This window comes from Penaeus vannamei, chromosome 13 (genome assembly GCF_042767895.1).
Source record: "Penaeus vannamei isolate JL-2024 chromosome 13, ASM4276789v1, whole genome shotgun sequence".
In the NCBI taxonomy this organism is placed as follows: domain Eukaryota; kingdom Metazoa; phylum Arthropoda; class Malacostraca; order Decapoda; family Penaeidae; genus Penaeus; species Penaeus vannamei.
The window spans coordinates 4,778,266-4,790,765 of NC_091561.1; the positions used below are offsets into that span (position 1 = coordinate 4,778,266).

At 49.6% G+C, this 12,500-nt stretch overlaps 1 protein-coding gene across 1 annotated transcript in view; it reads right to left on the reverse strand.

Moving 5' to 3' along the window:
- The window catches only part of LOC138863837 (secretogranin-1-like), a 4,408-nt gene extending 875 nt beyond the window's left edge, over window positions 1-3,533 (reverse strand). The window contains exons 1-2 of the mRNA XM_070129338.1: window positions 3,387-3,533; window positions 1-217 (exon numbers count right to left, since the gene is read on the reverse strand). The exon at window positions 1-217 is cut by the window's left edge and continues 875 nt beyond it. Of these exons, the coding sequence (XP_069985439.1) occupies window positions 1-217; window positions 3,387-3,533 (364 nt within the window). The remainder of the gene's footprint in view (window positions 218-3,386) is intronic.
- Between the last annotated feature and the right edge of the window lie 8,967 nt (window positions 3,534-12,500).

A 12,500-nucleotide genomic window follows, 5' to 3' on the forward strand; every position in this document is an offset into this window, starting at 1 on the left:
CACGGCTCTCTCGGTGCCACGGCTCTCTCGGTGCCACGGCTCTCTCGGTGCCACGGCTCTCGGTGCCACGGCTCTCTCGGTGCCACGGCTCTCTCGGTGCCACGGCTCTCTCGGTGCCACGGCTCTCGGTGCCACGGCTCTCTCGGTGCCACGGCTCGCGCTGGCACCCGTCGCCCTCGGAGTGTTGATTTTCCTTTTGATCGGAGTGCCAAATTTGCTTGCGTTTCGATGGCACTTTGAGTTTAATTAACAGTACACGGTGATGATAATATCAATGTTTTTTTCGGGGGGGGGGGGGATAAGAATAATAAGACTAGAAAATTGAAATAATCGAATAATGAAACCCACCCCCTCTTTTTTTTGGGGGGGGCAATATTAGTGAAATAGAGGCAGAAAATAAAACTCAAAAATTCAAAAAATCTAATAATGAAACCTTTTTTTTCTAATATTAGTGAAATAGAGGTTAAAAATACAGAAAAATAAGAAAAAATCTAACAAGAGTTTTTTTTCTTTTTGCAATTTTGGTGAAATAGAGGTAAACATAAGACAAAAAATCTAATAATGAAACTTTTTCTTTTCTTTTCTTTTTCTTTTTTTTGCAATATTATTGAAATAGAGGTAAAAATGATAATTAGACATAAAAAAGAAACTTTTTTTGGCAATATTAGTGAAATAGAGACGAAAAATAAGACTAAGAAATAAAGAAATCTACTATTTAAACCTTATTTTTTTAAATATTAGTGAAATAGCGGCAAAAATAATAAGAAAAAAATCTGATTAGAATTACCAACACTACCGATCGAGTCACAAAGCAACACAAACAACATACAAACAACGTCAGACGAATCCTCAATTTTTTTTTTAGACCAATGACCATCAGAGAAGACGTGGGCGCTGTTCAGACCCGCCCATCATGAGGAATCGGCCTCTGATAGCCTCATTATGCTAATTGAAGAACTTGGCATCATTTGAATTTCCCGCCAGAGGAGGTTCGGTGCACTTAGGAGAATGAAAATGGCCGATTCCTCTCGCGTGTCGACCCCTCGTATCTCTCTTTGGTCTTTAATTGTGTATTTGCATTCGTTGTTTATTCATACTGTCGTGTTTTTTTCTTTTCTTTCTGTATTTTATTGACTTTTTTATTGATTTTTAAATTTGGCGCGAGAACTCCCGTTTTCTGTGAGGCGCGAAAGAAAACGGAGAGGTGGCGGGAGGGGTTTGTTTATATTGACGTTGGAAAGAATTTTTTTCAGTTAAGATATTGTGTTTCGGTGGTATGGAAACACACAAACGCACACGCACACACACACACGCACACACACACACACACACACGCACACGCACACGCACACACACGCACACGCACACGCACACGCACACACACGCACACGCACACGCACACGCACACACCGCCTTGGATGCAAATTAGGTCTTGTTCAGACGGGTAGAAAGCTGCTCACGTACTCTACCTGTTTCCAACCTCTTTCCCTTCCTCATCCTCCGCCCCTATTCTTTATTCCTCTCTCTCTTTCTCTTCTCTTTCTCTTTATTCCTCTCTCTCTCTCTCTCTCTCTCTCTCTCTCTCTCTCTCTCTCTCTCTCTCTCTCTCTCTCTCTCTCTCTCTCTCTCTCTTCTTTTTTGTTGTCCCTCTCCTTCTTCCTCTACCTTTCTTTCCCCCTTTCCTTCTCATCCTCTTTTCTCTCATATCATCCGTGTCTCCTTCTCTCACGCGCCCTTATCCGTCTCTTTCTATTCCCCTTCCATTCCCCTCCTCCTGAACCCTCTATAGCCTATCCCTTCCGCACCCCATCCTCTCCCCACTCCCACACTCCCCCCTTTATTCGCCTAATCCCCCCCCTTCATCGCCTACTCCCCCATCCCCCTTCCACTCCCCACTACCCACCACTGCCCACCCTCATCGCCTACTCCCCCATCCCCCCCTCCACTCCCCCCACTACCTACCACTGCCCACCCTCATCACCTGCTCCCCCACCCCCCCTCCACTCCCCACCACTGCCCCCCCCACTTCCATTTTCCTCCTCCCCATGGCTAGCAGATGGGGATTATTGCATCTTGAAACTGTATTATCAGCGTGAAGCGTGCGTGCGTGTGGGGAAGGGAGAGAGGGAGGGAGGGAAGGAAGGGGGAAGGGAGAGAGGGAAGGAGGGAAGGATGGGAGGGAGGGAGGGAGGAAAGGGGGAGGGAGAGGGAAGGGGAAGGAAGGAAGGAAGGAAGGAAGGAGGGAGGAAGGGGAAGGGGAGGAAGGAAGGAAGGAGGGAGGAGGGAGGAAGGAAGGAAGGAATGGAAGGGAGGGAGGAAGGAGGAGGGAAGAGGGGGAGGGGGGAGAGTTAAAGGGAGGAAAAAAAGTAGGAGAGGTACGGAAGGGAGGGATAGAGGGAAGCTAAAGGGAGGGAGAGACAAAAGGTTGTTAAAGAGAAGGAGAGATAGAGAGAGATGGAAGGGAGTGAGAGACAGAGAAGTAAAGTAAGGACAAGCAAAGGGAGGGAGAAATAGAGGGAGAGAAAGCAAGGGACGAACAGAAAGAAAGAAAGAGGAGGAACGAACAATAAGCAGAGAGAAAGAGGGGAGAGGAAGCGACCCCAAATAAACGAGAGCGATGAGCAAGAGAGACCAATAAACCAAGGGAATGGAGGGAGAGAAATAAAAGAGCGAATAGGAGGAGGAGGAAGAGGGGGAGGAGGAAAGGATGTGAAGAGGATGTTTAGGAAGATAAAAGAAACACGGAGAAACGGAATAGTAATGATAACGGTTGTAACAGAGATAGTTAGAATGACAATCATAATGAAAGGGTTATTATTATTGTCGTTATTATTATTATCACTATCACTATTATTATTATTATTTTTATTATTGTTATTAATATTATTATTTATTATTATTTTTTTATTATTGTTATTATTGTTATTTTTTTATTATTAGTGTTATCATTATTACAAGTAGTTGTAGCATTTCAGTTGTATTATTATTATTATTATTATTATTATTATTATTATTATTATTATTAGTAGTAGTAGTAGTAGTAGTAGTAGTAGTAGAGTAGCAGCAGCAGTAATCACATTATCATTATTGCTAGTGATAACCTTCTTATTGTTGATATCATTATCATTATTAGCATAAGTATTATCGCTGCCATCATTACCATTATCACTCGTCAGTATAAAAAAAACGATAATAACAACAACAGCAATGATAAACAACAATAATAACAACAACAATGACAAACACCAATAATAACAACAACAACAATGACAAACAACAATAATAACAACAACAATGACAAACACCAATAATAACAACAACAACAACAATGACAAACAACAATAACACAACAACAGCCATAAAACGCTAGTCATGACAATACTAACAATCACAACCATGACAATAACACAGCCAGCCAGGCTGGACACCGCGAGCATTCTCAAAGGCCGTTGACCCGCATGACATCCGGCAACAACATGGCAACATAGCAACAGCATGGCAACAGCAACAACATGGCAACATAGCAACAACATGGTAACATAGCAACAGCATGGCAACATAGCAACAACATGGCAACATAGCAACAACATGACACCATAGCAACAACATGGCGTGTGCAAAAGGGGTCAATATATATCCAGGTATAGCGTCTGCACTTCTTTCGGAATCCTTGAGGAAGTGGCTTCGATCTGAGGGGAGAGAGAAGTGTCAGTGATGGTTATTATATGAGCGGTGGGGGGTTTTCTTTTTTGGCGAAATGGTGGTGTATTTGGGGGAGGGGGTGGGGGGGAGGTGTGAGGGGGGGTTTGTGAGGGGAGGGGAGGGGAGGGGAGGGTGGAGAGGAGGGGAAGGAAGGAGAGAAGAGGAGAGGGGAGGGGAGGGGAGGGGAGGGGAGGGGAAGGGAGGGGATTGGAAGGGAAGGGAAGGGAAGGGAAGGGGAGGGGAGGGGAGGGGAGGAGAGGAGAGGAGAGGAGAGGAGAGGAGAGGAGAGGAGAGGAGAGGAGAGGAGAGGAGAGGATGGAAACGGAAAGGGGAGGGATGTGAAACGAAGATGGAAGGGAAGGGAAACGAAGAGAGGAGGGGGAGGGGAAAAGGGAGAAGCAGTGGAGAGGAGAGAAGAGGAGAGAAGTGAGGTACGGAAGGGAAAGAAGTTGAAACGAAGAGAGAAGTGAACCAAATAAGGAAGGGGAAGAATACGGAGAGAAAAGGGGAGAGGGAGCAGTGTAAGGAAGAGTAGAGGAGAGAAAGTAAGATAAAAAAGGTGACAAGGGGAAAGAAGTGAAATGAAGAGGGTAAAGGGGAGAATAGTTAAGCAAGGGATGAGGGGAGAGACGTGAGGCGAGAGGGGAGATGAGTCGAGCAAAGAGGGGAGGAGAGCCTACGGACTAGCAAAAGAGGGGACTACTGATAGAAGGCTTAAGAGTGACTGATATAAAGGTGAGGGGAATAGAGGAAGACTAATATCAGGAATGAAGAAGCGTTATGAGGGGAAAGAAAGAGGGGAAGTGGACTAAAATAAGGGAGAAGGGAGTGAGAGAATAGGACGAAGGAGAGGAAGGGGAAGGAGAATAACAGAGGGGGGGAGAAGGCAGAAGAGAGTGGGAAGAGGGAGAGGAAGATTGGAGAGAGAGGGAAAAGTGCAGAGGGAGAGGTGAGAAGGAGAGGGGAAAGGAAGATTGGAGAGAGAGGGGAAAGTGCAGAGGGAGAGGTGAGAAGGAGAGGAGAGAAGAAGATTGGAGAGAGAGGGGAAAGTGCAGAGGAAGAGGGGAGAGAGGGAGAGGGGAGAGGGGAATGATATAAGAGAGTAGGGATGATAGGAAAAGCTCAAATGACGATAATAAGGGAGGAGGCGACACTAGAGTGAAGGGGAAACACCAAAGGGCTTCTTTATAACTTTTTTTCCCTTTTACACGTCACTTGTTTCAGAAAAAAATATATTTACATGATTGGATAAACAGATAAGTGTAGATAAGTGTAAAGATGGAGAGGGGAGGTATATAGCTAGAGAGAGTTAGGGTGAGGGAGAGGGTGAGGGTGAGGGTGAGTACATGAAGGAGAGAGAAAGAGAAAGAGAAAGAGAAAGAGAAAGGGAAAGAGAAAGGGAAAGGGAAAGGGAAAGGGAAAGGGAAAGGGAAAGGGAAAGGGAAAGGGAAAGAGAAAGAGAAAGAAAAAGAACGAATAAGAGAAAGAGAGAAAGAACCGAAAGATTGAGCAAGAGAAAAAGAGAAAGAAAAAAAAATAGAAAACAAGAGAAAGTACGGACCGAAAGAGAGCGAAAATTCTCAGGGCCAGTAATAGGGACAACAGTCTTAGCAACATCAGGAAACTATTCCATACGACCTTTAGCTACGGAAAGCTTTTACTAATATCGAGTTCAGCAAAGCTCGTGATTGGCTAATCCACCTCGTGATTGGGCAAGCACACATCTCCAATCATGGCAAGGGAAATGGGAGATGAGAATGAAAAAAGAAGAGAAATGGAGGGGAAGGGAGAGAGGTATACTAAAACTAGAGGAGTGAAGATGGAATCGATATATTGATGAGAGTTGTTAGGAAAGCGAGACAGAGATAGATAGATATATAGGAAGGTGGTGGATAGATAGATTTATAAAAGATACGTAGGTGATAGATGGAGAGAGGGAGAGAGAAGGAGAAGAGAGAGCGAGAAAGAGAGATAGAGATAGAGATAGATAGATAGAGAGAGAGAAAGAGAAAAACAAAGGCAGAGAGAGAGAGAAATAGAAAGAGAAAGAGAAAGAGAAAGGGAAAGAGAAAGAGAAAGAAAAAGAACGAATAAGAGAGAAAGAGAGAGAGAACCGAAAGATTGAGCAAGAGAAAAAGAAAGAGAGAGAAAAAACAGAAAGCAAGAGAAAGTACGGACCGAAAGAGAGCGAAAATTCTCAGGGCCAGTAATAGGGACAACAGTCTTACCAACATCAGGAAACTATTCCATACGACCTTTAGCTACGAAAAGCTTTTACTAATATCGAGTTCAGCAAACCTCGTGATTGGCTAATCCACCTCGTGATTGGGCAGACATACATCTCCAATCATGGCAAGGGAAATGGGAGAAGAGAATGAAAAAGAAGAGTAATGGAGGGGAAGGGAGAGAGGTATACTAAAACTAGAGGAGTGAAGATGGAATCGATATATTGATGAGAGTTGTTAGGAAAGTGAGACATAGAGATAGATAGATTTTTGGGAAGGTGGTGGATAGATAGATTTATAAAAGATACGTAGGTGATAGATGGAGAGAGGGAGAGAGAAGGAGAAGAGAGAGCGAGAAAGAGAGATAGAGATAGATAGATAGATAGATAGATAGAGAGAGAGAGAGAGAAAGAGAGAAAGAAAGACAAACAGAGAGAGAGAGAGAGAGAGAGAGAGAGAGAGAGAGAGAGAGAGAGAGAGAGAGAGAGAGAGAGAGAGAGAGAGAGAGAGAGAGAGAGAGAGGGGAGAGAAACAAAGAGAGAGAAGAGAGAGAAAGAAAGAAAGACAGACAGAGAGAGAGAGAGAGAGAGAGGAGAAAAAGAGAGAGAGAGAGAGGAAGGGAGGGAGATGGAACACAAAAGAAGGGGAGAAAAAAGAAAGGGCAAAGCAAAGAGAAAACAATAGGAGGAAGACGCGCAAAATTGAAGGACACAAAGACGAAAGAGGAAGCAGCGAGGGGAAGGAAGAGGGGAAATGATTACCAAAAGAGGAGAGAGAAAGCGAGAGGAGAGAAAAGGAGGAAGGAGAGGGAAGGGAGGAAGAGGGAGGGGGGAGAAGGCAGACGAGAGGGGGTGAGAGAAGGGAGAGGAAGATTGGAGAGAGGGGAAAGTGCAGAGGGAGAGTGTGAGGAGGGGGGACAAGGAGAGGGAGACGGGAGAGTTGAGGAGAGTGGGGAGGAGAGGGAAGAGGCGGGAGAAGGGGGAGAGGAAGATTGGAGAGAGAGGGGAAAGGGCAGAGGGAGAGGTGAGAAGGAGAGGGGAGAGGGTGGAAGTGAGAAGGATAGGGAAAGGGGGAAGAGGGGGAGGTGAGAAGGAGAGGGAGAGGGGGAAGTGAGAAGAAGAGGGGAGAGGGGGAGGTAAGAAGGAAAGGGGAGAGGGGGGAGGTGAGAAGGATAGGGAAAGGGGAAGAGGGGAGAGGGAGAGGTGAGAAGGAGAGTGGAGAGGGTAGAGGGAGAGGGGAGAGGGGGAGCAGGAAGATACAACACAAAAGCATCTAACTTGAACGAGCCCGGTGTATTGTTCATAAGACAAATAAGGGCGACGGTGCGCATGCCTCGCCACGGGACCGTCGACCCTCCGAACGCCCGCAGCATAGCACTGTCTTCCCCCCCTCGTGGATACAGATTGATGTTAATATTGCATGTTTGTTGGTCTGGAATTGCTCCGCGTTGCTACAGCACAAGTTCGCCATGATGGAAATTCGTCTCGGGGAAGAAGACGGGAAAAGTGGCCTGGGTTTTCGCTTCTCTGGTTGGGCTAGGGGTGGGGGTGGGGGGGGGGGAGGTGAGGGTGGTGGAGGAGGGGGAGGGGTGGGGATGGTGGGGGTGGTGGGGAGTGATGTGGTGGGGGTGGTGGGGGAGTTGGTGATGGTGGGGGAGTGATGTGGTGGAGGTAGTGGTAGCGGAGGAGGGGGTGGGGGTGATGGGGGGTGGTGGGGGAGTGATATGGTGGAGGTGGTGATGGTGAGGGAGGTGGTGGTGGTGGGTGTGATGTGGTGGAGGTAGTGGAGATGGAGGTGAAGATGGTCGTGTTGTTGGTGTTGTGGTGTTGTTTTTGTTCCTGTTCTTTTGTTGTTTTTGCTGTTGTTGAATTTGTTGTTTGTGCTGCTGTTAACAATATTGCCGTCTCCTTTTTGCCGTTATTAGTACTTACTTTCATTCTTATTTCCATTCCCCGAAGTTATCCATCCATTCGTCTTTTCCCAATTCATTAACTTGCTCGCGCCCTTATCAACCGAGGCTCTCGCGGTGGCACCAACAATAGGCGGGGGCACTGTGCCGAATGGCGGGCGACTCGTTGGAAATTAATATCCATTTACACAAGTTCTGAAACAACAATATTTTTTCTTCCTCCTCTCGCTAAACATCCTTTGTCCTCCTTATCATTGTGTGGGGCCGTCGAGACTGTTCGCTGGCGTCGACGTACACAGTTTCTTGTGTATAAACAAATGCCAATCGATTTGAGTCTCTCGCTCTCCCTCTCTCTCTTCTTCCCTTTCTCGGTCCCACCTCCCTCTCCCCATCTCCCTTCTTCGCTCCCTCTCCCCATATCCCTTCCTCGCTCCCTCTCCCCATATCCCTTCCTCGCTCCCTCTCCCCATATCCCTTCCTCGCTCCCTCTCCCCATATCCCTTCCTCGCTTCCCTCTCCCCATATCCCTCCTTCCTCTCCATCATCCTCCTTCTACCCCCTCCCTCTCCCCTCCCCTCCCCTTTCCTTCCACCCCCTCCCTCTCCCCTACCCTCCTTCCATCCCCATCCCCATCCCCCAACCTCTTTCTACCCCCTCCTCCCTCTCCCCCCACCCTCCTACCTCCCACCTCCCCCTCCCCCTCTCTCCCACCTTCTCCCCTCCCTCCCCCACCCTCTCCCTCCCTCTCCCCCACCTCCCACCTCCCTTCCTTCCTTTAACCCTCCCCCCACCTCCTCCCTCCCCCTCTCTCCTCCCTCCCTCTCCCCCCTCCCACCTCCCCCCCATCCCCACCTCCCCCTCCCCCTTCCTCCCCCTCCCTCCCTCCCTTCCTTCCTTCCTTTAACCCTCTCCCACTGACGCCGTCCCTCGTCCATCGTTCGCTCAACACCGTCGCTCGTCTGCCACCAACTCGTCCGATTCCTCGCTCCGTCCTCCGCCCTGGGAGAACTTTCCTGTGTTCGTTTGACTAATGTTCCTTCGGCTGTCTGGGCTGTCGCTGTCGTCACTTCCTGGATGTTTACCTGGTCTGTCTTAAGTTTGCATTCCTGTGTTTTTTTCCACTCGCTGTGGGTTTCTTCTTCTTCTTCTTCTTCTCTTTTTCTTATGTTTTTTTCTTTTCTTCGTTTTCTTCTTCTCTTTTTCTTATATTTCTTTTCTTTTCTTCTCTTTCTGTTTCTTTTTCTTATTTCCTTTTCTTCTTCTTCTTCTTCTTCTTCTTCTTCTTCTCCTTCTCCTTCTCCTTCTCCTTCTTCTTCTTCTTCTTCTTCTTCTTCTTCTTCTTCTTCTTCTTCTTCTTCTTCTTCTTCTTCTTCTTCTTCTTCTTCTTCCTCCTCCTCCTCCTCCTCCTCCTCCTTCTCCTCCTCCTCCTCCTCCTTTTCCGTCTCCTCCTCCTTTTCCTCCTCCTCCTCCTTTTCCTCCTCCTCCTCCTTCCTTCCTCCCTCTCCTCCCGCACCTTTCTTGAGGGGTGAGTTGAGAAAGAGGGGATGGAGGAGAGAGGATAAGAAGATGCGAAAGGAGGGTAAGGGAGAAGCAAGGGAAGAGTAGAAGGAGAGGAAAGGATGAGGAGAAAAAGAAAGAAAGACAGGTGAGGTGAGGATAGCAGAAGGGAGAGGCAAAAGGGGGGGGGGGGTTAATCTGGATAATGAGGAAGAAAGGGAAGAAAGAGGGAAGAGAAACAGGAGACGGAAGACAGAGAGAGAGAGAGAGAGAGAGAGAGAGAGAGAGAGAGAGAGAGAGAGAGAGAGAGAGAGAGAGAGAGAGAGAGAGAGAAAGAGAGAGAAAGAGAGAGAGAGAGAGAGAATCAAGCAGGGAAGAGGGGGAGAAAAAGACAAGCAGGATGATAGACAGAGAGAGATGGGGACTGAAGAACGAAATATGTAAATAAGTAAAGAGATAGATAGGTGAATGGACATAGACACGCAGAAAGATTAGAGCAATAAACGCAAAGACAGAAACGTGAAAATAAAGAGAGAGAGGGGGGGGGGAGCAAGAGAAAAAGACAGACAGACAGACAGATTGATAGAGAGATGGCACGAACGCCAGAGAAATGGAGGGACAAGAAAGCGATACATAGGCGAAGGTGGCCGGGAGATCTAGCTTCTATCAGGTGAGAAAGGTGAGCTTCCTTGTCCCCTCCTCCCCTGCCCCCCCCTTCCCCCTTTCCCCCCTCCCCTCCTCCTTCTCCCTCTCCTCCTTCCTCTCCTACTTCCTCCCTCCCCTCCCCCATCTCCGAGGCGGGACGGGACGCTTGACGACAAAAGGGAGAGAGGAGAGGGGAGGGAGGGAGAAGGAGGAGGTAAGGGGGAAGGGAGGGATGGAGGGAGGAGGAGAGGGGAGGGAGGGAGAGAGAGAGGGGGGGAGGGGAGGATGGGAGAAGGGGGAGGGAGAGAGAGAGGGGAGGATGAGAGAAAGGGGAGGGGAAGGGAGGATGAGAGAAGGAAGAAGGAGGGGAAATGAGGGAGCGAGAGAAGGGGGAGGGGAGGGGGAGAGAGAGATAGAGACAGGGAGTTGAGGAGAGAGAGAGACTATCGAGGGGAGTTGAGGGAGGCATGAGATTGAAGGTTGTAGGGGAATGGGAGGGAGAGAGAGAGAGCGGGGACGCTAGGGGAGGGAGAGAGGGAAGAGGGGAGTTGAGGGAGGGAGAGAGGGGAGAGGGAGGGAGAGGTTTGGCACTGAATGGACGCTATCGAGGGGAAAAGGAAGGGGCAAGATTGAAGGTAATGTGAGGGAGAGAGATATGGATAAGGTAATGGTAAGGGAAGCAATACAGGCAGGAAGAATGGTGGAGAGAGAGAGAGAGAAAGAGAAAGAGAAAGCGAAAGAGTAAGAGAAAGAGAAAGAGAAAGAAAAAGAGAAAGAAAAAGAGAGAAAGAGGGAAAAAAGAAAGAGAAAGAGAGAAAGAACAGAAAAGAAAGAGAAAAACAAACAGAAAGACAAGAAAGAAAACAGAGAAAACCCAGACACACAAAGAAAAATATACAACAACAAACAAAACGAAACAAATAAACAAACAACCAAAACACAAAGCGCAGAGCCAGAGCCACAGCATCAAAAATATCCGAATAAGCTGACGCGACCCGAGGAGCCCCGGCTACGCCCTCAGTCCGAATCCTAACAAGAAGTGATGTGCGGGAGAAATACAGGGGCGTCAGGGCAGTATATACCGGTCGCGAAACCAGAGATTTAGTGGCCTGGGGGTCGTGGGGCGGACGAAGCCCAAGTCGCGGCCAAGGGAGAGCGAGAGAGGAAGCCCAAGTCGTGGTCAAAGGAGAGGGAGAGACGAAGCCCAAGTCGCGGCCAAAGGAGAGGGAGAGACGAAGCCCAAGTCGTGGTCAAAGGAGAGGGAGAGACGAAGCCCAAGTCGTGGTCAAAGGAGAGGGAGAGACGAAGCCCAAGTCGTGGCCAATGGAGACACGAAGCCCAAGTCGCGGCCAAGGGAGAGCGAGACACGAAGCCCAAGTCGTAGCCAAGGGAGAGCGAGACATGAAGCCCAAGTCGCGGCCAAGGGAGAGCGAGACACGAAGCCCAAGTCGCGGCCAAGGGAGAGCGAGACACGAAGCCCAAGTCGTAGCCAAGGGAGAGCGAGACACGAAGCCCAAGTCGCGGCCAAGGAAGAGGGAGACACGAAGCCCAAGTCGCGGCCAAGGGAGAGCGAGACACGAAGCCCAAGTCGCGGCCAAGGGAGAGCGAGACACGAAGCCCAAGTCGCGGCCAAGGGAGAGCGAAACACGAAGCCCAAGTCGCGGCCAAGGGAGCGCGAGACACGAAGCCCAAGTCGCAGCCAAGGGAGAGGGAGACACGAAGCCCAAGTCGTGGCCAAGGGAGAACGAGACACGAAGCCCAAGTCGCGGCCAAGGGAGAGCGAGACACGAAGCCCAAGTCGCGGCCAAGAGAGAGCGAGACACGAAGCCCAAGTCGCGGCCAAGGAAGAGGGAGACACGAAGCCCAAGTCGTGGCCAAGGGAGAACGAGACACGAAGCCCAAGTCGCGGCCAAGGGAGAGCGAGACACGAAGCCCAAGTCGCGGCCAAGAGAGAGCGAGACACGAAGCCCAAGTCGCGGCCAAGGGAGAGCGAGACACGAAGCCCAAGTCGCGGCACAGGGAGAGGGAGACACGAAGCCCAAGCCGCGGCCAAGGGAGAGGGAGACACGAAGCCCAAGTCGCGGCCAAGGGAGAGGGAGACACGAAGCCCAAGTCGCGGCCAAGGGAGAGCGAGACAGGAAGCCCAAGTCGCGGCCAAGGGAGAGCGAGACACGAAGCCCAAGTCGCGGCCAAGAGAGAGCGAGACACGAAGCCCAAGTCGCGGCCAAGGGAGAGCGAGACACGAAGCCCAAGTCGCGGCACAGGGAGAGGGAGACACGAAGCCCAAGCCGCGGCCAAGGGAGAGGGAGACACGAAGCCCAAGTCGCGGCCAAGGGAGAGCGAGACACGAAGCCCAAGTCGTGGCCAAGGGAGAGCGAGACACGAAGCCCAAGTCGCGGCCAAGGGAGAGCGAGACACGAAGCCCAAGTCGTGGCCAAGGGAGAACGAGACACGAAGCCCAAGTCGCGGCCAAGGGAGTGCGAGACACGAAGCCCAAGTCGCGGCCAAGGGAGAGCGAGACA